General features: G+C 39.7%; 1 protein-coding gene across 1 annotated transcript; it reads left to right on the top strand.

The window, feature by feature from the left end:
- Positions 1-4,075: 4,075 nt before the first annotated feature.
- On the top strand, positions 4,076-27,965 carry PLG (plasminogen; the record flags this gene model as incomplete). The annotated part of the gene is made up of 19 exons (XM_082277203.1): positions 4,076-4,124; positions 7,351-7,486; positions 9,869-9,975; positions 13,638-13,752; positions 14,602-14,741; positions 15,336-15,456; positions 15,579-15,697; positions 16,563-16,725; positions 17,319-17,449; positions 18,204-18,369; positions 19,121-19,287; positions 20,186-20,334; positions 21,821-21,914; positions 23,459-23,579; positions 24,314-24,388; positions 24,725-24,865; positions 25,937-26,043; positions 26,880-27,025; positions 27,804-27,965. The coding sequence occupies 19 exons, from the start codon at positions 4,076-4,078 to the stop codon at positions 27,963-27,965; spliced, it is 2,409 nt and encodes an 802-aa protein (XP_082133329.1).

Below are 27,965 nucleotides of genomic sequence, written 5' to 3'. Positions count from 1 at the left end.
TGCTGAACCGCTTCCCAAAGCAGTGCTAGTGCTGAATGTTACATGCTGGGGCGCTCAAGCAGGACTCAGAGCTGCACACACAGGGTCACTCTGCTGTCCACAGTCCTTTAGTGTAGCTGTGGTTTCTCTGATGTTCTCTGTCTAGGAAATGAAGAATTATTTTACCCTCTTGTCTAGCAGCGACATGATGCAGTTGTCACTTATGTACAAAGACTTGTAGCACACGGTGTGCTAAGTGCTGGCTGTCAGATTCTCTATGGCTTTAATGCTCTCCACACCTCTGTTAAAGGCAATTGCACAGTCTCTGTATTTCCAGACACTTTTTCAGCAATGTAGAAACCTCAGTAATTAATTCTTTAGCTCATTCTGCTGTAAAGATGACACTCAGTTTGCTCGCTTCCTAACTTCTCCTCATTTGTCTGCCTTTATTCTGCTGGTTTCTTACATTTGGCAGCAGCCAGAACAAAAAAACATTTCAAAGGCAGAAGCTTTCACTACTTGAAAAACATCCTCTTTGCATCTCCTTATTGTCACTTTCCTTTCCTTGGATCCATTAGCATCTGTGGCCACAAGTCGCAGAGATGAATTTATCTACCAGATCTTCTGCCCTCTGTGTTCTTTCAAGTGCAGAGCAGGGACAGAATTTATTTTTAACTTGGCTACCTTTCCCTCTCCCAAACTCCTCCCTACCTTACATTCAGCAGCTCCTGCTGTTAGAAGCCATCCACATTGTCCATCTGGGGTTGCTGCCCAAAGTTCCCTCTCGCTCTAGGAATCAGGGCTACGTAACTTACTTTTTCTGATTGTATTTGAATAGAAAGTAAAAATGCCTTCCTTGTTTCCCAGCTGTGCATGGCTCTATGTCATGGCATTATTCTTTGGAGCAACTACACAAACTCCTTTTCTTCATGCTTGCCCCAGTCTTGTGGATGTGCAATGCCTTAGAGATGCCTTTTGAAATTTTCCCTTCCTTTGAGGATATTCAAAGAGAACTAAAACTTTCCTTTGGTTCTTTCCTCTTAGCAAGTAAGTGATATCTAAGTGTCTGTTTTCTGACAATTTCTTGTTCTGAAATTTAGAGAATTTATGTTTAAGTGAATTTATGTGCTCTGTGCTCTGACATTGTTTACAATTTCTTTGGGGGGGGGGGGGCAGTATTTTTCTGAACTTACAGTAAACCCAATTTCAAGGGTCAACTTCTATTTAAAAAGCCTCCTACTGTTGTTCATATTTTAACCACTGTGCTAACAAATGTACCCTGACTCTGAAATAAGATCTGATAAACTTCCACCTATGGGTTGGCCTCACAGTGATCAAATAAATGAGAACAAACACCACAAGACCAGAACTGGGGAAAGATTTAGATACAGTGTGCATCTGTGAGGGAAAAGAGGAAGGAAGGAAAGGCACAAAAGGATAAACCAACAGTTTACAAGAGATCCTTTCAAACAGAATGCCTTCACGGGTCACATCCTTGTCACAAGACAACAGTGAGGAGTGCCAGTGTGGCAGATGAAAGACACCTCTGTTTTGTCATTTTCTTGTGGAAAAACTTACAGAATGACTGGTTTTGTACCAGGAGCAATTGCTGACAATATTGTCAAGTCCAGTTTTCCAGGATCAGATCCATTTAGGCAGAGATAATAAGATTTCTTCAAATCTGCCTTGCCATCTTTGAATGAAATGGCAATATGAGAATCTTTCCTTTCTTCAGAGCATCCGCACCAATGTAGGTGCATTTAAATCAGATTTGAGGCAATGAGATTGAGAGAAGAACCAGAGCCAAGCCTAAAAGTGGCAACAACTATTGACTATAAGGAAGGAATATAGATTCTGAAGGAGTATATGTAGACTTTTAACATGAGGAAAGCTTGCAGAAGAGTTTGCTTGTGTGATGCATGCAAATTTTCCCAAACTATCCTGGACATGTGTTAACAAACCTTTGGCTACCACGATTAGCTTCTTTGGTTTTGAGAACCAGTAGGAAGAGCTAATCTGATTAAAATCTCTGACATGTAGTGTTTACTGATGGGTTTTACAAACTCAGTTAAGACTCACAGCCTTTCAAACCTCTCCATGCAGCAGAAAAAGCTGCACTCACCCACTTCTGCAGCTTTTTTTCTTAGATTTTTACCACGAGATGTGCACCATAACACAGTAACCCAATGACTACCTCAGTGGAAATGGGGGATACAGAAAAATGGGGGATACAGAGAAATGGGGGATACAGAAAAATGGGGAAGGTGCCAAAGATGCTGGGCAAGGCAGGGCTGAGCAGAAAAGAGGTTTTGCATTGGAGTAAGGAAAAAAACGCACTATCAGGTAGTATCTGATGGGAAGGAGGCACAGGGATTGGTGAGCAGGTGCTGTTTGTGGCCAGGGAGTCAGGGGGTATAGAGCAGGAGAGAGGGAAACCAGGATCTGGAGCAAGAATTGCAAATGGATTTAAGATTGATTAAAATATGTGAGGCTAAACCAGGATTGAATATTTCTCAAAAGCCTGTAAAGCTAGTAAAGCCTACTTGGTTTTAAAGCCTATTGCTCCTTTGTTTTACCCTTCTTTCCCAATGAGTAACTGTTCCTAAAACCTGATAAGCCCAATCCCACATATTATTGCACTGTATCTTGACCCATTCTCCCTGTCACCCTTCAAATGTTTCCCTGAGCTGAGTCCAGCTCCAATCAGCTCCTCTCTCTAGCCCATCTACTTTGCTTCCCTGGACTAACATCAGTGCTATCCCAAGCCTCTGCAGATATCCCACGCTTTGCTGTTGTTCACAAGTTGCATTAAAACAGATTCAAGCACAGAAAACAACCAAATAACATAGTGTTATACTACCCTACAAGAGAAAAATAGCATAGGACCAGAGGCAGGATCAGCTTTAAAAATTTCACATAATCAGTAAAATAGAAGCTAAGCTGGTGCTCATGCTAGAATGCCTCTCTCACATATTTACTCCTGCACTCCTAGCTTTATCCCAAGCCCTCAGTACAATGGAACTTCTACTTAAAGCAAGAAGGATGATGTAGAAGTGGATAGCCTCATTAGTTTTTAGAAGCAACTCATGATTCCGTAAACTTTTGGCCTTCAATTGCAGAGGACTGAATTGCATTGTCCAGCAGTGTCCATTCAAGTCTGTTCTCCCCATCCAAATATTCATCCTGCTCCTGCCTCTGGTGAGTCACTAGCACATGTGATTCAATAAGTTGTTTTGAAGCAACACCAGAGAGTTTACATGCAAGAGAAGCCATGAAATGGTGCTTCAGTGCAACTTTTCTGAGGTAAAGGCTGCTTGGGAAATGCAGAGTGAGCTGATGTTGAAATCAGGATAACACACAGCAGAGCAAAGTCTGACACCCTCACTGGATGAGTTTGTGTATGCAGTGTGAGGTTAAATGTCTGGTGAGGAAGAACACTAAATTGCTACCTATGGTTCTTAAACCTAATGTTTAAGGTTTAAAGTAGCCTCTTAAATCTAAAATTTAAATGAAATGAAAATTAAGTCCTACTCCCAAATAGAGGGGAAAAAAGGGAATCTCTAGGTCAAGGAGACAGCAGAAAAGGAATTCTTTAATAAAGAAGTAAGATTAAGCTATTTAACAGAGTTAATATTATCTGAATCTTATAATCATGCTTACCATGAGATTAAATAGAAGTCGCTCTTTATAAATCAATACAGGTATTCATGGCGGAATTTACTATTGGGACTCTAGTGTCAAGAGATATTCAGATCCTGCCTGGACACATGATTTCCCATGCTTTCCAGCAACATTATTCCTGTCTTTTCTCTAGTAGAGAAAGACCCAACCATTTTAGAACAAAACATATCCTGTAAAACAAGAAAGAGCCTTCTCATTTAATAGCATCCAGTAGAAATGATTGAATCTGATTTGGTAATCCATCCAATTCAAGGTTGTTTGAACAGCCCCACCACAGCAAGGGGGGAACAGCATGGGAGAATGATTAACTTAATCCTGCTGCCTTGTTTGTTTGATGCTGCCTCACTCCAGTGCGAGTCAATAAAACTTTGAGCACCGACACACACAACTTCCAGCACCCCCCGGCTGGGCCAAAATGGGGATTAGCAAAGCTGCCTTTCTCCTTCTGTTCTTTCTCAGCTCAGGTAAGAGTCCTTTGCCTTCTGCTTGCCTAGGTCAGACTGGGGCCAAACACTTACAAGCTCCATGTGGTGAAGGTAGGTCCCCGGATCCCTGCGTCACAACTTCCCGGGACGATGATGGATTTGGGGCTTGCTCGCCAGCAAGAGCTGCTGCTGAATGGAGGGAGGGCAGTGCTTGCTCCAGGGTTGTGTTCATTAGAGACACCAGAAAAGCAGCAGCCTTGGTGTCTGCATGGGCACCTAATGGCTCCCAGCAAACATTTCCCATGGCCAGAGATGGGGGGACCCTTGGGAAGCTGCCTGTCAAAGGCTTGTACAAAGGCATGGCTCTCTCTGGTTTCAGCAGCCTTTTATCTTAGGTTTGGGGATTTTTTTTTTCTATGTTACTGCCAGCTACTGTGATCCTTATTTTGATTGCTTTAAAATTTGTTAATGCTTGTGCAAAACAGAATACAAAGGAAGGGAAGGGAAAGCTTGTTCTACACACTGCAGTTTCAGTCTTTTTCATAACCACAAGTAAATTTTTCATTCCATGTGATAGGGAGACCAAATCTGATCAGCGTTAGTTTCTGCAATATTTTTGGTATGAAAAGATATTTTTGTGGAAGATGGTGCAACAAAATTTTTAACCCATAAGAACTGAATAGGATTCTTTAGATATATTTGTATGGGTTTCATATATATGAGTATTATCTGTCCTAAAAACCTTAAAGTCCAATGAACTATGAGATTCAGACCACACATCTTCTTGCAGCCGTCTGTATAACCTCACAGTATGCTATGATTGCAGTAAAAAACACACTTATGAGTGTGCTAATGCATATATAAAGATGCAATAAAATAAACATTTTACATGTGTAGTTTTAAAACATAAAAATGAAGTTAGGAAAAGTATGGGTAGATTTTAGCTGGAAATATTAGAGACATGCCCCAGCATAAAAAAAACCCTGTTATTTAATGCTAAGAATTTTTATCCTAGTTTAAATTCTAGTTTTTAAGCATTGCTTTTGCAAATGAACAGCCTCAGTCAAATCAAGTACCTTTCTCAATTAAGTAAGGATTTTATATGGAGGAGAAAAATATACTATTTGGGCTTTTATCTGAAATACTATACTTTTGTTTGCAAATCCTTTATCAAATGGTAGTAAATATTCGCATTTCTGAATAAGATAGTTATGCATCTTTCTGCGACTGTAAAATACCATAGATATAGGGAAAATGGTAGCTAGAAAATTGACTGCATTTTTATTCCGATTGCATATTTTCCTTTCTTATTTCTTAAAGTATTATGCCATGCCACATAAATAGAACAAAAAAGGGGGAAAATATTTTTATGACCCAGGTTAATTATGACCCTGTCAATATTTCTAAAATAAAATGCTGTAATATTAATGACGATATTATTGCAAAATGTCAAAACAGAACAGAATTAAGTTTGCATGGAAGCTGTACCATAGTAGGAATTCTTTACTTGTTTTTCTTTTCCTTGTGGAGAGCATTGCAGCATCCCTATGACATTGTCTTAACCTAGTTTAATGTTTTCTCTCAAAACTCATTTCTTCTCAATGTTTTTGTTTTGAAATAACTAGTGGAATCTGTGATTCCTCTGCCTGCCACATGAAATTTCATTGTATTTTTTTTCACTTATTCTTTTCTTTTCCAGCAGCTATCCTTTTCTTCCATGCATACTGTTAAAGTAACTGTCAACCCTTAGGGATGAACTCTTCCCTAGTCTACATGCAGAAAAACCCCTGCAGGAACTTCTCTGCTTTTGCAATTGTATGAGAGGAAGCACAATTTGGCTTTTATCCCTGTTTTATCATCTTCAACTTGTAGATGCAAAATGATCTTCAAGAAAATACCCGATGGCAGGCTGAGCTACCTCTCAGGTTATTAAATACCAGGATGCATAAGAGCCTGCTTTACACTAAAGAGAGTTACTCAGGAAAGGCAGGAGCTGTTGCCTTTCTCAGCTGGAAAGACACCACTGAACAACTCAGTGAAGCTCCCGGTCACAGGCCATGGGTCTGTGTGGGACAAGGAGGCTTTTTGTCCCTCCTGCTGGCATTGGGCCATGGCTGAGACAGAGAGGGGTCAGAGAAAGTGAAGAAGTTCCTCTCTGCAGCACAGCTGCTATTCCTGAGATGCCAGTCATGGTCTGGTTCATCCCCTGCCTGCCTTTTATTCAGCAATTGCATAAGGCCAGGCACAAAACCACAGAGCAGGACCGAGATGTCCTGCAATGACCAGGGGCCAGGATGTCTGTTTGGGGTTGAAACCTTACAGAACAGGTAGCTCCCAGAGCCAAATGTTCATCAGAAGAGTCATATGCTCCTCTGATAAAGAAACTGTAAAAATCACAGGACTCGTGCAACTCCATGACCCTGCAGCTAGAAGTCATGGAAGTCAGTGCTGTGCACTAATTCAGAGATTGCAGAGCTGTAACAGGAAAATACTAAATGAAAAAGTCCTTTACAAGGAGGACTGTTCTTGAACATTTTTTGAGTTTACCATTAAACATAGCTGTACATTTTAGTATCCTCTGTGTTTGACATGCAGCTGTAGCCCAGAGGTTGTTAGGTGAATTTATTTACCACTTTAATGTTGTGTGTTAATTCATTGCAATGGAGGGCAACAACTGCTACCTTGATTATTAAGTAAGTTCAGTACAGGGTTATTACAAAAATGACAAACTGAACATCTGACAACCCCAGTGACTGAGGATGGTTTGTTTCATGCAAGCGTAGGAGCCTTTGAGAAGAGGTGGCTGATAAATATGAAGTCATTCCATGTGGACAGAGGAACAGCAATGGACAAACATTATTTCACATCTTTCTTGAGTCCCATTGGTCCCCTTTCTCCAAAGTATGCATGGCCAGTATTTTCTTTCTGAAACGCCTCACTGTTTTTCCTCCTTGGGTTGTCTTCTGTGCTCCCATCACTTTATACCGTAGGTTTGTGTTACTTGTTATGACTTTCAGTATGATACAAAGCACTGTCCAAGCCATTTCTCTGTCCTGCCTTACACTGGGTTTTCAGTGATGCTACCTTTTATCATGCCAGGAAGGCATTTTAGACTTACCCATATTTTGTCACCATTAACCCAATTATTGCAGCAATTAAATGATCATGTCACATGAGTAGGTGATATAGAATTTAACACGAGAGTTTCAAATAAATCAAATTGTCATTCCCATTTTCAGTCCTTTTTCTCTCTTTTCCCTTTTAGTGCAAGGAGGCATCCTAGACCGCTATGTGAGAACAGAGGGAGCTTGGTTGCTGAACCCAATGAAGCAGGCTTATAGAGCAAATAGTGAAGAAGAATGTGCAGAGAAATGTGAAAACGAGGAAAATTTTGCTTGCAGGTAATTTTTTACTGGTTCCCACATGCATCTTTCCTTGCAAGTGATGGAACAATATGCCTTTTTTATCAGCAGTCTGAACTTTCAAGGGTTTCCTTATGGCTATGTGTGGGTTTGAGGTTTGCTGTAAAAACAAAAAATGTGTAGAAACAGAATGCCTGGGACATATAGATGAAGACAGAAGAAATAGAGAAATTAAGAAAGTTATGTTGAATTATTATTGAAAAAGTTTACAATATCTTGATGCACAGCTTGACACACTGCAAACCAACTGGACATGGTTTTATCAAGACTCTTGCACTCCTGCAACAAGGAATTACAATTAATTTCTTGGGAATTTAGGTCAGCAATAATGGCATTGCTTATGTTCATTGCATTGGCTATCTTGCAGATAAATCCATTATTCTGAATTTTACTAGAATTTGCACTTAGGTAATTTCTACTTACTCTGAGAAAGAGACGGCCACCTAAACCTCCATGATCCTAAACCCTACTTTCAGCCAAGCCCTCTCTCTGCACTTGCATTAACCAGGCTCAAGGGGCTAAAAAGCATGAAATGTGTTGATGAGTCTGTACCACTGTTCTTTGCTCAGGCTTCTGCCCCAGTGGAGCCTATTGCTCTGAGCCTAGGGCTTCTGGATCTCCTGCACCAAAGCCTCAGAGCCCATTGAGCTCCAGCAGTATAGCAGCAAACTGGGGCAGTGAGGAGAGAGGTCCCTTACTGTGGTGGGAGGCAATCTGCACATATGGGGCAGAGGGATTTTCTCTTCAGTCTTCAGAAGATCTTGATCTACCACATCTACAGCACACCTTTTGGAACTCAGCAGAGTGATTGTCTGCAGTGTTGTTTCAAGCACTTGGTTCTACTTAATGCTTTTATTCAAGGCAGGGATACAGTGGTGCTGGCTTCTTAAATGTGTTTTGTAACTTTGTGTTTTAACTCAAAAGGGAAAATGGGACTTACTTTAAAAAGGTGTAACCCTGAAGGATTACAGGGGTTTGCTGAGAGTGTGAAGTACCACCAATTACCTTTGAGCCACCTTCACTCTGAAAACCACAAAGAGGGCAGAGCTTCAGTAGCATGTGGTTCAGGAGTGTAGGGAGGAAGGCAGAGAGGTCAAGTCTGTATATTCAGACTATACATTTACAGTTTTCAGGGAATTAATGTTTCCTTTTGAGGCGTATTCAGACACTGTATCATTCCTTAGCCTCTGTCCTGGGGTCTAAGCCTACCATTACCTTTCACTGGAATAATATCAGTTATTAACATTAATTATGTGAGATCTATTACAATCAAGCCAGAACAGGTGCTATCTGGCAGGAAGGATCTGAGGAAAGAAAGGCAGAGCTCAAGACCAGGCCAGCACTGCAGCATCCTCACATTAATGCTTCAGACCAACCTGTTTGGATCAATACTTCAGACATGTTATCCCACCTTAGAGGTGGATTGGGCTGAGCTCCTTAGTTACTTCCCTAGTTACAAATTTAACATTACTGACAGCTTAATTGGCTTAACTGGGGGCAGCAGCCCTGGTGTAGTTTTGGCCCAGGACAAGCAGCACTCTCCAGACCACTCATGGATATGGTTGCCAGCAATGAGTCCGGATGTGATCCTGCACCTTTAGGAAGAGGCTGTGTGAATTTACAAGCACAGGCCCACTGGGGCCATGCCACCTGGTCACAGGGCTGCAGAATATGCTTTGTCAGTATTTGCTTTCCTGGTGTGGATCTACCCACTGAATGCCATGCTGCTATTGCTCTTTTCCTAGTTCAGAAAAGCCAGCTGTAGGAATTGCTTAGCCTGTCAGAAGGTTTCCTTGGATGCTCTTGTAAAGGCTACACCATCTGCTTCAGTTTTGCAGCTTACAGTGTAGGCACTTGCTGAAAAGACAAAAGGCTGTGTCTTAAAAAGTGCTTGCACTGCTTCACGTACAAAGATGCAGAACAGTTACCACAAAATAATTTAAGGTCCTGGCCTGTGTTTTACCTGCTCCTTGCTAACTGCTGCATACTGTGGAATGTCCCACTCCTCGAATGACCACTAATATTTCTGAAATAAGATCAAGGTGCCTTGTGCATATATCCCCTTCAGCATGATCTCTTGAACATCTAGCAGGTTATAAATCTTTTGTCCCTTGTTATAATTTGTTCTTGTTGCTCCATTTCAACCTAAGTTTGATATGAATACTTAGAAGTGAAAATCACCACTGAAAATGTGAGCTCAGTTTCTCAGTCTTAAATATCACTGAACTGTAATGAACTTGATAAAATGAACTGTAATGAACTTGATAAAATGACAACTGAATACTCAAAAATGTTTTCAGGAAAATAAGCATCTATCCAGCCATTGTTTCTTACATTGCTCTCTCCTTTTAATTTCAACAGGGCCTTCTTATTTACCAGTAAAGACCAACAGTGTTTAACATTGACTCAGAACACCAAAACAGCAATGATATTCAGAAGAGCAAATGCAGTTCTTTACGAAAAAAGAAGTATGTCTGTGTCTTTTTTATATTATTGGAGTGTGCTTCAGATAAAAAGGATCTATTTTTATAATATTTGTATATTGCTATATGATGTTTGTACTCTTCAGTTGGTGCCAATTGGTGGCATTTTTATCCTATTCTTATTTTTATGGCATAATTAATTGACATGGTGAATTTTTGTATTCCCCTTTTGTACATATTTTATTTATTAATATTTTTGTACTAGATGAGGATTATTTGACAGAAATGGTCTCTAATTATTTCTGAAAATACAAAGTATGTTTCTGAGAAAGGTCACCTATCCAATTTTTTATCCTGTTTCAAATGTTATCACCTTATTCCAGATGGAACAAAACAATTGCGTTTTAAGACTATTTTTGAACTACATTATTGAGCATGGAGCTCTTGCTATATACAGGAAAGAAGGAATGTGGTTTATTTTTTAATGTAACATAAATTTAATTGTCCTGTTCCCTGACTTTAGTAATATAGAAGGGAGAAAAGATCTCCTTAGGGATCATTCAGATAAAAGATAGTGTGGTAAACTCTGAATAGAATTACTTCTGTTCTGTGTTAAATGACTTCATAAACACTGTCTTTGGTCAAAGTTTGCTGAGTTTTAAGATTGAAAAAAAAATTAATGCATTTGAAAATATTCAGAAATTGGAAACTATGTTATCTCAAGACTTTGGTGTCCTTCAACAAAGAAAGGTGCATCAAAAGCTAAGATGAAGCAGGTTCTCAGCTGCTGAAAATCATGAAATGGTTTTGATGGGCCAGTTTCCAAGCAAGAGGCAAGAATCATAATAAGTTGACAGTAAATACCCATGAGCTCTGGAGAACTGCATCTTTACTTCTCTGCCGACCTGCCCTTATCCCTTCCTGTGGAATAGGACAATGCTGTGTCTATAGCAGCTGCAAGGAGATTTTAGATAGTAGTTCAGCTATCTGTTCAACTACTAGCTGGATTGCAGCTGAACATCCAAATGAGATTTTGTTCAGTCATTGTTAGGATATTAGGAAGTCATTTTCCACAGAAAGGTGGGTAAGCACTGGGCCACATTTCCCAGAGAGGCCGTGGAGCGTTCACCCTTGCAGATACTGACTGTACACAGCTCTGAGCAGTCTCATCCACCTTTGAACCTGAATGTGCTATTTCTGGGGCTATGGACCAAAGACCACTGAGGGTCCTTTTCAACCTGATGTTTTCGGAAGCCTATGTCAAGCTGCATTTTTTCTGTAGGTAATTTAATGTTTAGAACATTAGCTCTTTTAGTATACACAAAAGGAGGTGGGAATTTCCATAAATCACATCTAAGTGATGCTTAAAATTCTTCTGCAGTTCCTATGTAGAAGGAAAACTGAGTGAATCAATTAGCAAATAACAAAGCTAAAAGACTGAATGAGTTATATGTAAATAATCGTATTGGTTTTGCTTACGGTGATCAGGAGCTGGACTGTGATTTTGGTTTATTTTTGAGTCATCCCTTGGATTTACTGAGGCTAGAACCTGGTCCTGCAATACTCATTGAGGTTTTGTTACATCTTTTGAGGCCATAGGCATGTGTTTTAGTTTCTTGAAATAACAGACCCACACCACTAAAAGTGTGAAAACCTGTTGTTTGACATAACCAAAATTTCCAAAAATTGCACCTCTACCTACAGAAACCAAAAGACAGACCTTGGTATCGTAAGCATCAAAAACACAGCCTATTGTGTATGTGTCAGAAGGTTTCTGTGTTGTTCATCTTTTTATTTGCAGTAATTTTTTCAGTCAATGCAATTACTCAATGAGACCTAGTTGCTTTTTATCCTTGCATTCAAAGAAAAGGATGAAAATTAGTACAAAACAGACAGTTTCAGAAGTTATTTTTTCTATAATATGTGCTATAAAAGAGAAAGTTAATCTTCTCTGACTTATAGTAAAAGTAATAAGAATTAAAGCTGCATTTGGGAATTGTTACCTACATATCTGTTTGGAAATAGTTAATCCAAGGGACACGGGTTGAGTTTGGGGATCAAAGTCAGTCATTTGTCATCAGAAGGAAAAAGCCCTAAAGGTTATATAAACGGTCAAAAGTTTACACAAACAAAAGAGTCAGCACTTGACTGATTCAATGTTCAGTAATTGAGGGGTTTAATGTTATTTTGTTGCGAAATTGTTTGAGGGATCCAAATGGCTTCCAGCTAAAGTTTCTAGAGTAAACTTGCCTCTATACATACACTGAAATAAAAGCATGCCTAAAGGTACATCTGTGAACTCAGGTCTAAACTATCAGCCCTCAGAAAAGCTGAACCGTATTTTGGATTAAAATATAAGTCCTTCTCACTTTGGGCAAGACAGATCTGTGTAAAATGGCATTATTTCTCCAGGTTTCTCTTAATCTTCCGCTTGTATGTCAGCTTTGTTACAACTTTGATGCTGAGAAAAACTGTAGCAAAACTGCATCCCTACAAGTACTCGGTTTGGACACTACTTAAAGACACTGAGACAAACAAGCTCGCAACCTAAAAGAGAGATTGCTTCTCTAGGGAAATGTTAAATGAGTTTCCTACTTAGTTTTCCAAGGCAGAGGACACATTGCCTGACAGTGACTGTCCCTGAACTGCAGACACAGAAGCTCTGAGGGAATATGCCAAGATCTGAGTTCCTTCAGCTGTGCCTTGGAAGAGATGCCCCTTGCAAGCCATCTCTGCCCTTGCAGTCACGAGTTCTGTGCTGGGAAGGGTGATTGCCCAGGTCTGCTAGGAAATCTTAGGGGCTTCAGTGGGGTTATGGTTGCTCCCACCTCCTGGGAAAAAAAAATTGCAACATGGAGCTTTCAGTTCTCCTTTAATTTAATTATTATTCATTTAAAACAATTTTATGTTTTAGGCTTACTGACCCCAGACTTCATCAGCATTAAAATTAAAATCATCTGTCTTATACAGAGACAGGATTTAATCGCTAATTCATTCAGTCCTTATTTTTCTATTATTCATGGAAGTACTATTAAGTTCCAAAATATAAGAGTGCAAAGATATATATAATATACACATTCAACCAACTATCCATTTTATTTTGACCAGCAAAAAATCATTGTTTCATCATATCATAAATTAATTAAATCTCATTCATTACATGGTGAACTTTAATGAAAAAATGTCATTGGAATTTAAATGAACTTAAAAAAATGGCTTATTTAAACTGGTAAAATAGTCTATTTGTGCATCTGTGAACCTGTCTTCTTGTCTTCAACTGAATTCAGGGACTGTCTTTAAAGATTTAAAGTATTACTGTGCATAACTATAATAATGTCATAGGAGGTAAGAAAAAGAGAATGTGTTTCTATTTTGCTATAGTATCTATGTAAATGTTAAAAGCATATTTTATTATTTAAATCTACCATGGTGTGTTCCCAAAATAACTGGATTGTGTTACACTTATTTGTCTGGAATTCTGGTGTGGAACTTTTTTTTCTTTCACATACATTTTTCAGTCCCAATTAAGTCAACTTAGATATCAGCTAACTAGTAGGTTTTTACAATGTGAACTGTCTAGCTTTGAGAACATAAGAAAGTCTAAATATGATCAAATATATTTAAGTGTCTTAGCATGAAAATGGATTTTGTACATGTTAGAATCCAATCAATATGTCATGGTACTGATTAAGCACATATCATTTCAGTTTATCTTCTAGAATGCAAGGAGGGAAAAGGAGTGGATTACAGAGGAACAGAAGCCAAGACTCAGAAAGGTGTGAAGTGCCAGAAGTGGGCTGATAATGACCCACATAAACCAAAGTAAGTATCTGTTTATATGTTTTTCTGAAATTTTGTCAAGCCATACATATAGGCTAATTAGTCTTGTAAGCAACTTGTTTGGTGTTAAAAGTCTTCTAATAAATTATTTTTCTACACCTATCTAAACTAATATCATTCTCTAATCTCAGTTGTAATTCAGAGACCTCCAAGTGGTGCTCTCCAAGTGAGACTATGATTAACAGAGACATTGTAAGCCTTGGCAGCCCCATTTAAATTTTATGGTCTTTACATGAGCAAAGCACTAGACAGGGACACCTCTGGTTCTTCTGAAATCAGATTTTTTCAGTAATCTCACCAGAGCAAGAACTTCTCTTGGCCAAAGGTATAACATGTGGCAGATGAGATAGATGTGCATCATTTTATCAGTGAACCCACAATTAACAAGGCAGTATTTCTTGTATTTAATAAAAAATACCTGACTCGGTTTATTTAGTAACATTCTATTCAAAAGTTATAGCATTCAGGTTACAGAGGACTCTCACATTTCAGCAAATATGTTCTCATTGCATGTTCCAGGGAACATATCCCAGAGGAAAACAGTTCACTACAGGCTACACAGTACCTTGACTGAGCAATAACTGCTGGAAACCAATGACTAAAGTAAATGCAAGTATTAAAGGCATGACTGGCCTTAGAGGCACCATACTTCCTGAAGTCTATCACTGCAGCACTTCTAATGTTTCAGCAATGGCACACAGTAACAATTAGGAGCCCTCTAAGACCAACATCTACAAAATGGTCCTCAGATAAAGATTTCATTCTTAGAGTCCTCGTCTGAACAGCTGGGACACTTCCCTTATTCTGTAATCCCATTTAATTCTGTTCCAGTTACACACCTGAAAAGTATCCCAATGCAGGACTGGAGGAAAACTACTGCAGAAATCCTGACGAGGATGAAAAGGGACCCTGGTGTTACACAACAGATCCTGATACCAGATTTGACTACTGTAACATCCCTGAGTGTGAAGGTCAGGATACACATACTGACTTCTTTTCTGTTTTTGCAAGATGTGTTCAAGAATGTGAAGTTATTCAGATACTTTTATTTTCAATTGAGCATTTATTTCAAACTTGAATTTAGTTCAACACAAAACTTTCCAAAACATTTTTGACATCAGCAAGGAAGATATCAAAAGACCCCGAAAACAGCTGTACAAAGTCTTTTTTTCTCCCTGGATAAAACATGGCATATGGGTGTATTCACATATCCTAAACTTAGAATTGAACCAAATGACAGTTGCTAGTGCAAAACTCAATAAAATGGGACAGCAGCAAAGCACAGGTTTTAAATTATATCTGATAGATTCAATTTAGCTCTTTTAAAACCTGTCATCTATAATGTTGATTTGGGTTTTTTAATGGAATACTAGAAATGTTATCAACTAGTTAAAGTCATCTCACCAAAGAAAATAAGCTTTTACTTTGCCAAAAAAATGACTGTACTTCAGCCTTGTGCTCTGATCAGGCTCTTGAACTTCATGTGAGATGAGTGGGAGTGTTTATGGAGCAGTTCATCAGGGGCTTTCTGTCTCTCTTGTCCTTATTCTGCCTTGTTCTTACAGTAGAGTGCATGCACTGCAGTGGAGAAAACTACCATGGAGTAGTTGCAACAACGGTGTCTGGGCTTGAGTGCCAGCGCTGGGACTCCCAGCAACCTCACTCTCATGGATACCTCCCGGAAAAGTAAGTCAGGTTCTGTGATGGTCTATTTCTCATCCGCGGTGGGCTGAAGACCACCCTGAACCAGACAGGATAATTGTTATGGCTGTTAGTAATGTATCTTAAAACTTATTTTTCCGGTTCAGTTTTCCAGAGAAGGATCTGAAGATTAATTATTGTCGTAATCCCGATGGTGAACCTCGGCCCTGGTGTTTCACTACCAGTCCAACTAAACGCTGGGATTATTGTGACATTCCTCGCTGCAGTGAGTCTGACTTCTAGACTTCTTCCAATCAGAATGGTTCAAGAATCTAGAACAAACAGAACAGATAAAGAAAAGTATAAAAGACAGCTGAATTTTATCTCAAAGAAAATAATTAATCATTTTGAAATGAACCTCTGATAGCTTTATTGAGGCTAGACATTTCTGTCATAGGCATTTCTAATGGTTTTGTCTGGAGCACATCTCCCTTCCTTGATGTGTTTTTCTATGACCAGGCATTTCTGGTGTTTCTTCTGACGTTCCTCTGTTGATGCCAAGCAGTTTCACTCTTCCTGAAAATACTTTGGCTTTTGTTTCGCTCTTCCAAATCAATTCTGCACCTTTTCAGTTTCCTTTTCCCCTAAAGGGCTGTCCTTGCCATTATACTTTCCTTGGGACTTCTCACCAGACCTCATCTTTGCTGTCTCTCACCAGTTAGAGTATGTCTATTTTACACCTGCAAGTGTATGTATCAGTGATGGGCCTGACACTTTCACCCCGGTTTTCTTCACAGTATTACCACTTGCTCACTTTCCAGCTCTGTTCTGATGAGGCTGTTAGCATTTCCATATGCAGACTTTTGTATCCTGTATTGTGTCCTGGCTGCTGTAAAGAGGCACATGCAAATGCCTTTTTGGCAGCCTGACTGCTTGTGAAGAAGTTAAAATGGGAGAAAAAAAAAGTTAGGAAAGATATCTTTAGATCTTTCTCTGCCTTTCGGACTTTTCAAATATTTTGACATTTAGAACTTACCTGCAAAGAAATCTAAAATGCCCACTTAATTATTAAGTTCAGAGTGGTTTGTTGGTTTAGTTTTTTACTATATCTAGAAGGCACTGTTTAATTTGAGTTCCTTTTTCTGTAACAGCAACACCCCCGCCACCTCCTGCACCAGGGCGTCAGTGTCTCTCAGGAAGAGGAGAAGACTATCGAGGCACAATATCTGTTACGGAATCGGGAAATACCTGTCAGCACTGGAATTCTCAATCTCCCCACAGACACGCTCGCACTCCTGAAAACTATCCCTGCCAGTAAGTGAAACCCCTCTCTTATTCAGTGTGCAGGAGAAATACCAAGTCTCAAAATTACTTCAGTTTTCTTCATCTATATTGCAAAGTTCTTCAGTTACACCAGCATTCATCACCTGCTGGATCTAATATTTTCCATTTTTGTTGTACATTTTTTTAATTGACTTCTTTGTTCTTGAATACTGGTGTCTCCTCTTCTGAGTTTCAAGCTCTGCTTGATTGACTTTTCCCCTCCTCATTTCATCCTTTTACTGTACAGTTGCTCAGATGAAACCATGTGGAGTAAGAAAGGTACAATTATAATATTTGCTTGGGGCTAGATTCTTTCACCCTAGTTCTTTCTACTGTGCTGTTTTTGGCCTCAAAGTACTACAATCTCTTAATTCATCCATCAGTCAAGCGAGTGCCTGGTTTAGCACATCGGAAACACCAGTGAATTGCAATTTTTCATGTAATAGATGGCATCAATAAATGAGAGCCACAGTTACCTACCAGTAAATGCAACAGTAAACTAGGCAGCAAGAGATTCTCCTTTTGTTCATAACCTTTAATAGATTTCCATGAGAGACTTTTATCAGTCGAGTTTTCTGTTTTAGGAGCCTAGATGAAAACTACTGCAGAAATCCCGATGGTGAGAAGAGGCCATGGTGTTACACCACCAACACAACCGCCCGGTGGGAATATTGCAACATCCCCTCCTGTGACAGTACCAAGCCAGAGGCCCCCGGTAAGAACAGGAGACAACTGAAAGTGAAGGCTCATCATGCTTTATTTTGAAAAACCCTGTGTGACTCAGTTGCCTTGCTGCTATAACTGTCAGCATTGCCATGTCTGGTTGCACTCCTGGGTCTGATGTGGAGCCCAGGCTGGTATATTCAGTCTGGTGGCTAAGTGTAGAAGGTTTTAAGTCAGCTATCGACTCAGATCAGGAAATATTGCAGTAACAGAGGTCTTTTCATTTTGCCAAGTGGTGGTTACCTCCACTTCTAAAATTTTAAATGCTCCATGGAAAAGTTAGTTAGCTTTACATGCCAGTTCCTTAAAAACTAAATCTGAAGCAAAACCTAAGATAATTTAAGAGCACTGAACCAAGACTCCATAGAAAACAAGGAGAAGGAAATTCTCCTTACACAAGGTAGTCTTGTTCCACACATATGTCCATGGCAAAGACACAGCCAGCCTGCTATCCTGAAAAAATTTTGATCCATATGTTAACTATTTGGCTTGTGAGCTGAAATAAATCTGCATGCATGAAAGCAAAATTGGTGTACAAGTGCTTTCATAGCATATTATTAAATTTTTGCAAACATCCTTTGAAATCTTCCTTTTGATCTACTGTCTGAGAAGGGTTCTGTTACAGAGAGCGTGCTGTGGTGGTCAATGAAACACTCTGGCTTGTTGTTTTCTGTTGTCTTTCTATGCTCAAGTATAAATGTCAAAGTATTAAGATGCAAGAGATTGGTTTCTGTTATTCACTACAGCTGTTGATGTGCCTGAGCAGGCTCAAGTTACTGAGGAGTGCTATCAGGGCAATGGGGTGACTTACCGTGGTACAGCTTCTTTCACTCTCACGGGAAAGAAATGTCAAGCCTGGAGCTCAATGTCGCCTCACCGGCACAACAAAACAGCAGAGAACTTCCCAAATGCGTATGTGTATTTCCCATTTCCAGGTTTCATTGGGCAATGATCATTCATGAACTTGTTTTGATTTGCATCATCATTGCACAACGGTGATTATAAAGCTGGGAAGGGAGTGTACTTGATAAAAATAATCCCTTCCTTTTCTTCCTTTTTTATCATGGAAATGTTTTTTATCAACCTAATCTTGAAAGAAACCACAGTTGTCACTATTACACTTTAGACTAATTAACTGTGTGTTTCTGCATTGCTTCTAAAGCAATTAATGGTTAACATAAATTTTCCCTTATGCTGAAATGAGCCGTTTCTATACATTAATTTATTCATGAGTTTAATTCTTTGCTTCCTAGTCTACAAGTCATTAGAGCTTTGAGGAAGGGATAGGTTGTTTTCTTATTCCTAATATTTATCATTCATTTTTTGCAAAATGCAAAAAACTATTCCTTTTTAAAAGCTATTACTGCATTTGAAGAAGAAAATAAATAATATCTTTGCTATAAATGTAGGAATTTACTTCTCTGGATTTTAAAATTTTATTCTACTATAAGTGTTAGTCAGTGAATAACTATTTGGCATATTTAAATATTCAATATATGTATCCTGATTTCTTTCTGCTGCCAAAACCATTTCAACTGGCCATGACAGAATGCACATAATAAATGATATATGACTCCATAGCAGATCTGCTTTCTAAAATGTTCTTTTGAGCTCTCCCCAGAGCAGTGGCATGGATAGGAATATAATATGTTTGCATTTGTAGGGGCCTGAGCCAAAATTACTGCAGAAACCCGGATGCCGACAGCCGTCCATGGTGCTACACCACCGACCCCAGTGTGAGGTGGGAGTATTGTGCCCTGAAGAAGTGTGATGGCCAAGGGCTACAGACTGTACCTCAGCCTCCTCAGACAACACTGGAAACAAGCCCTGGTGAGAATACTTTCAGCTTCCCCAGAAATGCTCATAACCAGGAAGTTGGTTTTTATGGAAGCATCTTCAAGAATTTAATGAGCATGAAATACAGGAAACTCTAAATAAATACAGAATTTAACATAGTATTGTATCCACTCTCTTCATTTTATACTGGGGTTTCTGCATTAGATTTTAGACTAATATCACATCTTCTACCTGCTACATCTGACAATTTTGGAAACTCGAGGAAGAGGATGGCTACCAGTCTCCACACTACTGTGGGAGGGCAACTAGCAATGACAGAAAATGCAGCAGTGATGGCATTTTGCCGGCAACTGCTCCAAAAGTCTCTTCCTGTGCCATGCATTGATATTTCCAGGGTTCCATTTCCCATCAGAGGACAGCTGGCTTTTCTTTGATTCAGTTCAAATGATACTGTTATGCAGTAGATGGTTAGAGTACTGCAGCTTTCATGTTTGGGGTTTTTTTTTTGCTATGACACGTTTCTCTGGTTAGAAGGTTAATAATTTTGACTGAGCACGTGTTACTGCTTGTTACCTACTGTAAAATGGGGCAATGGACAGATATCAGTGTCTGCAAGGGAAACACTTTATGTGAGTGTATGGTCATTGTATTCCTGATTTCTGGAGTTATGAAGGATCAACTGAATGTAGGCTTCTTTGATTTATGACTTTTGTGATCATGAATAAAACTCTTAAAATACAAGGAAATTAAAATGTCATCATTAGTCATCATTGACACTATGTTGCTCTTCTTTCCTTGTCTACATATTGTGTAGGACTTGCAAACTGTAGTAGCATTTCCTCAAATTTCTCTCTGCTTCGCCACCATCAAGTACAAATGTGGCCCAATAGCTCACAGCTAACAACCATTTCCTTTTCTTCACTTTTCACAGACTGCATTAATGAAAATGGTGTAGACTACCGTGGCACAGTGGCAAAAACTGCAAGGGGCAGGACTTGTCAAGAGTGGAGTTCTCAGAGACCTCATAGCCACGACTATTTCACTCCCACAACTCATCCAAGAGCAGGCCTGGATAAAAATGTAAACAACTGTTCATTCAATACTTGTTGTCATTGAGCTTTGCCTGTCTTTTTCAGGGTCCCTCAGCAAGCATTTTGTGACAGGTCTTTGTTAATTAATTTCTTTTCCTCAGTCCAGTCTAAAAACCTGATTGTGATAATTCTTGCTGGCATGACCAATCTGTACTTCTGTGGGACACAGAGATGCCCAGAAGCTCTACTGAATGCTTCTGCAGGACAGCCAAGGGGCTTCAGATGGGTACTTTCTTCTCCCCACTACCGAGGACTAACCAGAGTTGGTCTGTGTGCAGCATCTCTGCCTCCTCTGACAGGAAGAACACCTGGGGTCTTAGGTTTCAGTAATACCAGGGACAGGTGAGATGGTGATGAATCCTATGTTCAGTGCAAGTCCCTTGAGATATAAAGCTGATGGATTGTAACCCCCTATCCTCTAGTAATTCCCCTCAGCCCTCCAGCTCCTGCCGCAGCCCGTTATTCAGGGATAGCCCTGAATGTACCTGACCATCCTGTAAGACAATCTCCCTTTCTAACCTTCATCTCCCTAGTCTTTGCAAATGTACTCATCACCAGTTCTTTAGACTTGTAATATCCCATATACAGTATTTGCCTAATTTGTCACAAGCTTTGTATGTGATAAAAAGAGCTTGTTTGATGCTGCCAGCCTGAATACTTTTTTACCAGGTGGATGACTTTAGAACTTGCTTTAGTCAATTCTTTGATGGAATCACATACTCCGTATTGAATTCCAGCTCAGACTGGGGAAACTCCCTCTAAAAAAGCTGCCTGCCATAAATTCTTGGTTCTTGCATTTGTCAGGGGCTCTTGGTAGCAAATATTTTCTCCTTTTTTCTAAGACCTGGGATGTATTTCAGGATAGGGAAGGGAACTAGAAAAGATACCTGGTAGCACACAGTTGTGTGAGGTGTTCTCTGTGCGATCTCTGTGCTGAGCAGAGATCACTATGCCCAGGAAAAATCTAGAGAGCAATTCAGCTAACCAGCACCCACATGAGGGTGAACACTGCAGCCCTGCATCACCACGGAGACCACCAGGCTGTGCAAGAACAGCTTACACAATACTCACTTGTCCCCGAGTCATGCAGCCAAAGTGGATGTGAAAAAACCTCAGGACTGATCCTACTGCTCCTATTAACTGCAGTGAAAGCAGGAGAAGATCTTTTCTGTGCTTTAGAAAGCTTCATCCAAGGTCAAGGTCTCCTACTTTTTGAGGCCTTAGAGATCCAAGGTTGCCCTAGTGAAGCTTGCTGTCTGAAGACAGTTGAAGAAGTCTGATTTTTATTATCCTTTTCTAAACTCACTGACCAAATGGAAAAATGAAACAAATTTTGACAAAGGATTTGGAAATCACTTGTAAAAAAGGAAATTAGAAAAATATTTCCCAAATTTAATTTTATTTTATTTGGAAACTTTAATTGGTTGGCTTTTTATTTCCTGGTTAATAGCTGGTGTCTTTATTCTTTGTTACAGTATTGCAGGAATCCTGATGGAGATGTGAATGGACCTTGGTGCTACACAACAGACCCGAGAAAAGCCTGGGAGTACTGTGACATTCCCAAGTGCCGTAATTATTCCTTTAAAGACTAGTGGCTCCCTTTCCCTTAAAGACTAGTGGCTCCCTTTCCTGTACCCTTTTATAACAACTGGAGAATAATTGGTGATTAGTCTGGAAGACTGATCTACGTGCAATAGCTTTAGATTAGAAATTAAGGCTCTTGGGAAGTGATGTTCAAGGTCTCTGTCTGAAGTCTTAAAATTGGTCTTCCTTGAAAGCCCCAAGATAGGGAGCCCACTAAAGCTCATGGGGTTTTGCCATGTGTTTCAAAATGGGCCGTTCCAGCAGAAATTTTCCCTGCTCTTGCCTAATCTCCTGGCATAACTCTGTGTGTGGCCTTGCTGAACAAGGCATGCTCTTATCCATGCAAAGATTTTGCACTCCCTGCTCATGTGTCTCTGGTTCTGCTCTGGATGATAACCAGGTTGTCCCTCCTCTGATATTGTACCATATCTGATGTCCGCAAAGTGCATCTGACCCTAAATATTCAACAAGATGCCCTTTGTTAGTTGTAATCAAGCCATACTCTGAATGAGGTGGTGCAACAAAGTATACAATGATAAAATTTTATAACATTTTGGTTTCCAGTCCTTTTATGTCCATCAACAACAAAAACTATGCTAAGGAAGAGAGGTAGCTCTCAAGAGAAGGGTGACTTTCTTGCTGCTTTATCCTCTAATAGGTGAGCAGAAGAAAATGTGCTCAGATCAAACCCCAAAAATGGAGCAAACCAAAAAAATAAAGTTGTTCTATACACACTGTAGCTGTGAAAGTAGTACTGCAGTGAACGTGTTGGGCTGGGACTCATAAGCAAAAAAATTACGTTTTCACATGAATATTGTATTCAATTTTGATGATCCATTTCTTCTTTAAATTAATACTGGTTTTTTGTTGAGATGTTAATCTAAAGAACAGAGGAAATGTGGCTTTTGCCTTTAATTACATTAGTTAGCTCTTTTTGCTGACAAAATTCTAAATTCTGTGTTGATAAGAGTCAGTTTACCAAGGCAAAGTAAGAACTACCTTTTTTAATAACTCAGAGACATCTGAAGTGCCAAATGATCCTGAGATAAAAGTTAACAAAATTTTGTTCTTAGAGACAGTGATAGAATTTCACCTGCTGTACCACCGAGATTAGTTTAAAACATCTGCCAGTGCAGCTTCTGCACCGCTGATGTCCATAAGAGTCCATTTAAGAATGTTGAGAGAATTTATTTCTTCTTTCTCTCTCTTTTCTTCTCCTTCCCCTTCTGTTTTTGTTTTATTTTGGTTTGGGTTTCTTTTTTTCTATCTGACTGTAGAGCTACTCATGTAATTTGTTGGCCACTGAGACCTGTATGTGAAAAAAAAAAAATTACTAGGCATTTTAAGGTGTTCCAGATGAAGGTAACCTAACAAAATATACTTGATGTATGGTATCGAATTACTTGAAGAGAGTCAGAAGCTGAAGTGACAAATGCAACAGGTTCACCTGCGAGTTTAGTGAGTTCATAGTGAATGTAAATCAAACTGCTAAAGTTCCTTAAAGTGATTTTGTTTTTCTTATTCTGAAGCTCCTCCTCAGTATGAATGTGGAAAATCCAAGTTCAGACCAAAATTGTGTGCTCAAAGGATTGTTGCAGGGTGTATTTCACATCCACACTCCTGGCCCTGGCAGATCAGTCTCCGTACCAGGTATGGTTATTCCCCATTACATTAGACTCTACATGCAAGGAAACATTGCCTCTCATAGGATGTTACAGCATGTGGTTTAAGAATTCTAAACTTGATTTTAATTTTAAAATAGCTCAAGGCTAAGCATTGTATGTGCTATTCTTAAAGAAGGTCATTTAGACAACCAAGAACTCTCTAATTTGTGACACACAGTGAGAAGATCAATAAAATTGTTAATTTCAAAAACATTTTCAGTAGAAGGCAGAATGACTTTAAATCTCTCACTGTATTCTACAATAGAATCAGATTCCAATGAATAAAAGCAACAGTATGGCTAGTACACCCCTTGATCAGTCCTTCCATGTAAGTATTTGATTCTACTGGCAAAATTATTAATAAAACTAGGAATCAAGACCAGTTGCAGATCTTTATGGCTGTGATTAGAGCTAGAAAAATCAGAATCTCTAAAAAAGTGAACCTCACTGCACATGGGGTTTTCCAGTAATAGAAACACTGACTAAGAACGAAGATCTAGGTGTTTTCATGTAAGGCCTCATAAAAATGTCCACAGAACCCTACTGTCATTTTAAGAAACATTATACAAGGAAAGCAAAACATTTCTTAATGAAATTGTGGAAATAATATCTTTAGTTTTTAAAGGCACACATGTTAGAAATATTACCCGATAAATACAGTGGGATTAACTTCCCCATCTTAAACCACTGCCCTTTTCATGCCTTTTTGCTCTATTACAGTTTTGGCTTGCATTTCTGTGGAGGATCTCTGATAGATCCTCAATGGGTTCTTACTGCCGCCCACTGCTTAGAAAAGTAAGTATCTGTTACAGTCTGCACCACCAACTTCTTACACTAGATAGAAAATCACAGGAGAAACGAAAGACACCCAATAACCAACCCGAGCTGGTTGCAAACAGCTGAGAATTGAGCCAAGTCTATTTGTCATTCATTAAAGCTGAGTTTTGACTGCAAAACAGAGTGACAGTGATAACTTCTGCCAATTTGATTTCATGTGCCATTGTAAGGGATTAAGTTCACTCCAAAGCTGGCTATCTGGCTTTGCTAGAACAAGGTGCCCAGTAATATTGTAGGTGGTCTATGTCCTGGTTGTGTATTCATCAGCTCACCATGTGCAATCATTTCCAATAGGTCCTCACGACCAGCTGCATATAAAGTATACCTTGGATTACACAAAGAAGCAGCAACAGAGCCATCAGTACAAATACGTGATGTAGAGAAGTTGTTCAAGGAGCCACGCAGAGCAGATATTGCTCTGCTCAAATTGAGGAGGTACCCTTTCACCTGAAGCATTCCTTCATTCTGGTGGGACAAAATGACTAAAAAGTGTTTGCTGGTGTTGTAGAAATGAGTGTTTCTGCACACTCTTTGTTCAGTTAGTGATTTGAGACCCTCTCTTTCTTCCTTTTCTGCAAAAGCTCCAGGATTTCAGAAAGGGAAAGGCTGCCTTGGGAGGAGAGGAGTGCTAGGGACAGTTACCCAGGCTGGAAATGCACTGGGTGTCAGCTGCTGGAAGGTGAGGCAGTGGCAGCAGAATAGGAGGAGGTAATGCCTAGAGGAGCTTTCAGTCTGTGTTTCTACATGCTTCTACCTTGATAAGGTAATGATGGAAATCTGCAGTATTAGCATGATGTCACTCCATGCTGTTTCCACGCTTTGGTGTGGAGATTTCTTCTTCCAGCAGGTCTGGCCTGTGGGCAGGCAAAGAGTTTGATGTAATACTCAGTATGGCCCTTCTTGCATCTGTTCTCATTCATCAGAAATGCTCTCAGTGGAACTGTGCAATCAAAAGGAATTTGTCCATGCAGCTGCAAGCAGATGTGAATGTGTGGTGCTTGGGCTTCCACTGCTGTGGCTGCAGTGCACATCCAAAACACATGCAGGGTCAGCATAAAAATGTGGCCTTGTAAGTGAGCTTTAGCTGCACCCAAAGGCAAGTCAGATGGTTCTGCTGTGTGCTAAGTGTCCCGACAGAAAGTGATTTATAATCAGACTGGATGCAGACAGAGCAAGCTCACATCCAGGTGTTAAATGCCACTGATTCATACCCTTTGTAGTAGTTTTGTAACTAGTTCTGTTGGCTATGCATTAGCCTAAGTCAAAGCATTCTCCTGGCTTAATGTTGTTTCTTTTTATGTCATTCTCCATTTCAGGCTTTTCCCTTTTGTGTATCACTTTCTGAGGGTTTAGAGCCTAAAAGCAATTTTGCACATCAGAAAAAACCTTAACTGAAACTAAGGATTTAAATGATAAGAGGCTGAATGCGTGTAAGGTCTGTTTAGAATCCTGAAGGTACTATTAAATATAATTGTGCTAATGCTTGTTCCTGTTTGTTCATTTCAGACCAGCAGTCATTAATGATCATGTAATCCCAGTTTGTTTACCAAAAGAAAACTCTGTGTTAGGAGGAAGAGAGGAGTGCTATGTGACGGGATGGGGGGATACAAAAGGTGAGACAGCATTAACCCATTTAAAAGCTCCATGTTTGGAGACTGGTATATACTTGTACTCAAAGTAGATTCTCTTTGTGCCCCACACAAGCTACTGATGAAAAACTTATTTCATCAAAATTCATCAGGTGCTGCCAGTCTTTCCACTATCTCTCTCTGACAAGGATTCTGCTAAATCATTCAATGCCATGTAAACTGAAACCTTCTAAATAGATGCTACAAGAGGACAAGCAGAGCTAAGGAGTCACTTCTCTCTCAGTCCATATGCTTTTCCCTAAAGTGGGCTTTTGCCCAGTTGGATGGAAAGTTTTTCTAGATTTAGCTAATTTCCCAATCACATAAATGTGAGTTTGCTCATTCTCTTGAATGATTCTTTCTCCCAACCAGCCTGGTTCGCATCTCACACAAACAAAATCCTCATTTTCAAACCTCCCGCTCTGTCTCTGTGGAGAGGTGCATCGGTACCTTCTCTGCCTCCTTGCCCATCATGTCATTTTCAACTGTTTACTTTCTACCTAATGTCTTCCACAGAAAACTCAGATACAGAGAAATAAAATGGCTTGGGAATGACTCCCACAAGTATCCGTGGGTACTGGATCCACATGGATCTACTGTGAGAGCAGGAAGGTCAATGGTGGGTGGTATAGGGTGATAATAAATACCATAATATTGATAATGCTTACTGATTTTGGTATATCTTCATATTGTGCCTGTGAAGTGTATGCACAGTGCACATTACACTGATTTTACTGCTTATCTATATCCTGATATTTGTGTTTTGTGAATATGGTAATTACCTTTGTCATTCTTTTTTGGTTTCATTTTTATTTGCAAAGATACTCGTGGTGCTGGCTACTTAAAAGAAACTGGCTTTCCTGTAATTGAGAATAAAATATGCAACCGCCCTGAATTTTTGAATGGTAGAGTCAACAATCACGAACTCTGTGCTGGGAATATTGATGGTGGCACAGATACCTGCCAGGTAAGAAAGTCTGTGAGCATGAGAGTTGGTTGTAAGCACATTCAAATCAAATAAGGCATTGCTTTTTGGTCTTTAGAGGCCCAGAATTATCCTCAGGATGTTACCACACCATGTGGTATCTGAGCTGAAAAATGCCCATATATTCTGCTCTTTTCTTGCTCCCTTGGCTGCTGCTGGGAAGTGGGACAGTTTTCAGATAATCCTGAACTACAGAGCACATGGTAACACACAGGTGCACAAGTCAGGTGTATGGAAGCCAACTTAGAATGACAAAAGGTCTGATTTTTTTTCCCCAGGCCCCTTCTCTTGCCTCAGCCAGACTATCTCAAGTGTCCAAGGTAGCTCAGTTAACATCTCAGTTAGCAGTCAAGGAAGGATGCAGTGGAGCCTGCCATGCAGGCAAAACGAGGGCCAAAGGAACTATGAATTTCCAAGTATCAATGCCTCTGGATCATCTAGTAACAACAGGAACCCAAGAGGATCTCAGAAAAGAGACTGAGTGAGGAAGCACAGTTTAAGTTAATAAGGGCAATCAGATTCTTTCTCAATAAATCCACTTACTTCAAAAATAAATGTAATGCCTGGGTGACATGAAAAAGTGACTTTACAAAACTGTTCAACAACATGGATAGAGAACTCTTGCCTTACTAGAATTCCAGTGTTTCCTCATAACTTCTGCGTCCTTCGCATGTAGGAGGTACTTCTGTTTCTGTGCCTCCTGTGAGAAGGCCACATGGGTCTGTCCAAGAAGGAATCATCCTATTCTTTCTCTGTTTAGGGGGACAGTGGAGGACCTCTAGTCTGTCTGGACCAAGGTAAATTTGTCCAGCATGGAGTCACCTCTTGGGGCCTTGGCTGTGCCCAACCCATGAAACCTGGTGTTTATGTTCGAGTCTCCAACTATATTCCTTGGATTAAAACTGTGATGGAAAGCAACTGA

This window comes from Coloeus monedula (genome assembly GCF_965178545.1).
Source record: "Coloeus monedula genome assembly, chromosome: 2".
NCBI classification, from domain to species: Eukaryota; Metazoa; Chordata; class Aves; order Passeriformes; family Corvidae; genus Coloeus; species Coloeus monedula.
This window is presented reverse-complemented; position numbering and strand designations above follow the sequence as displayed.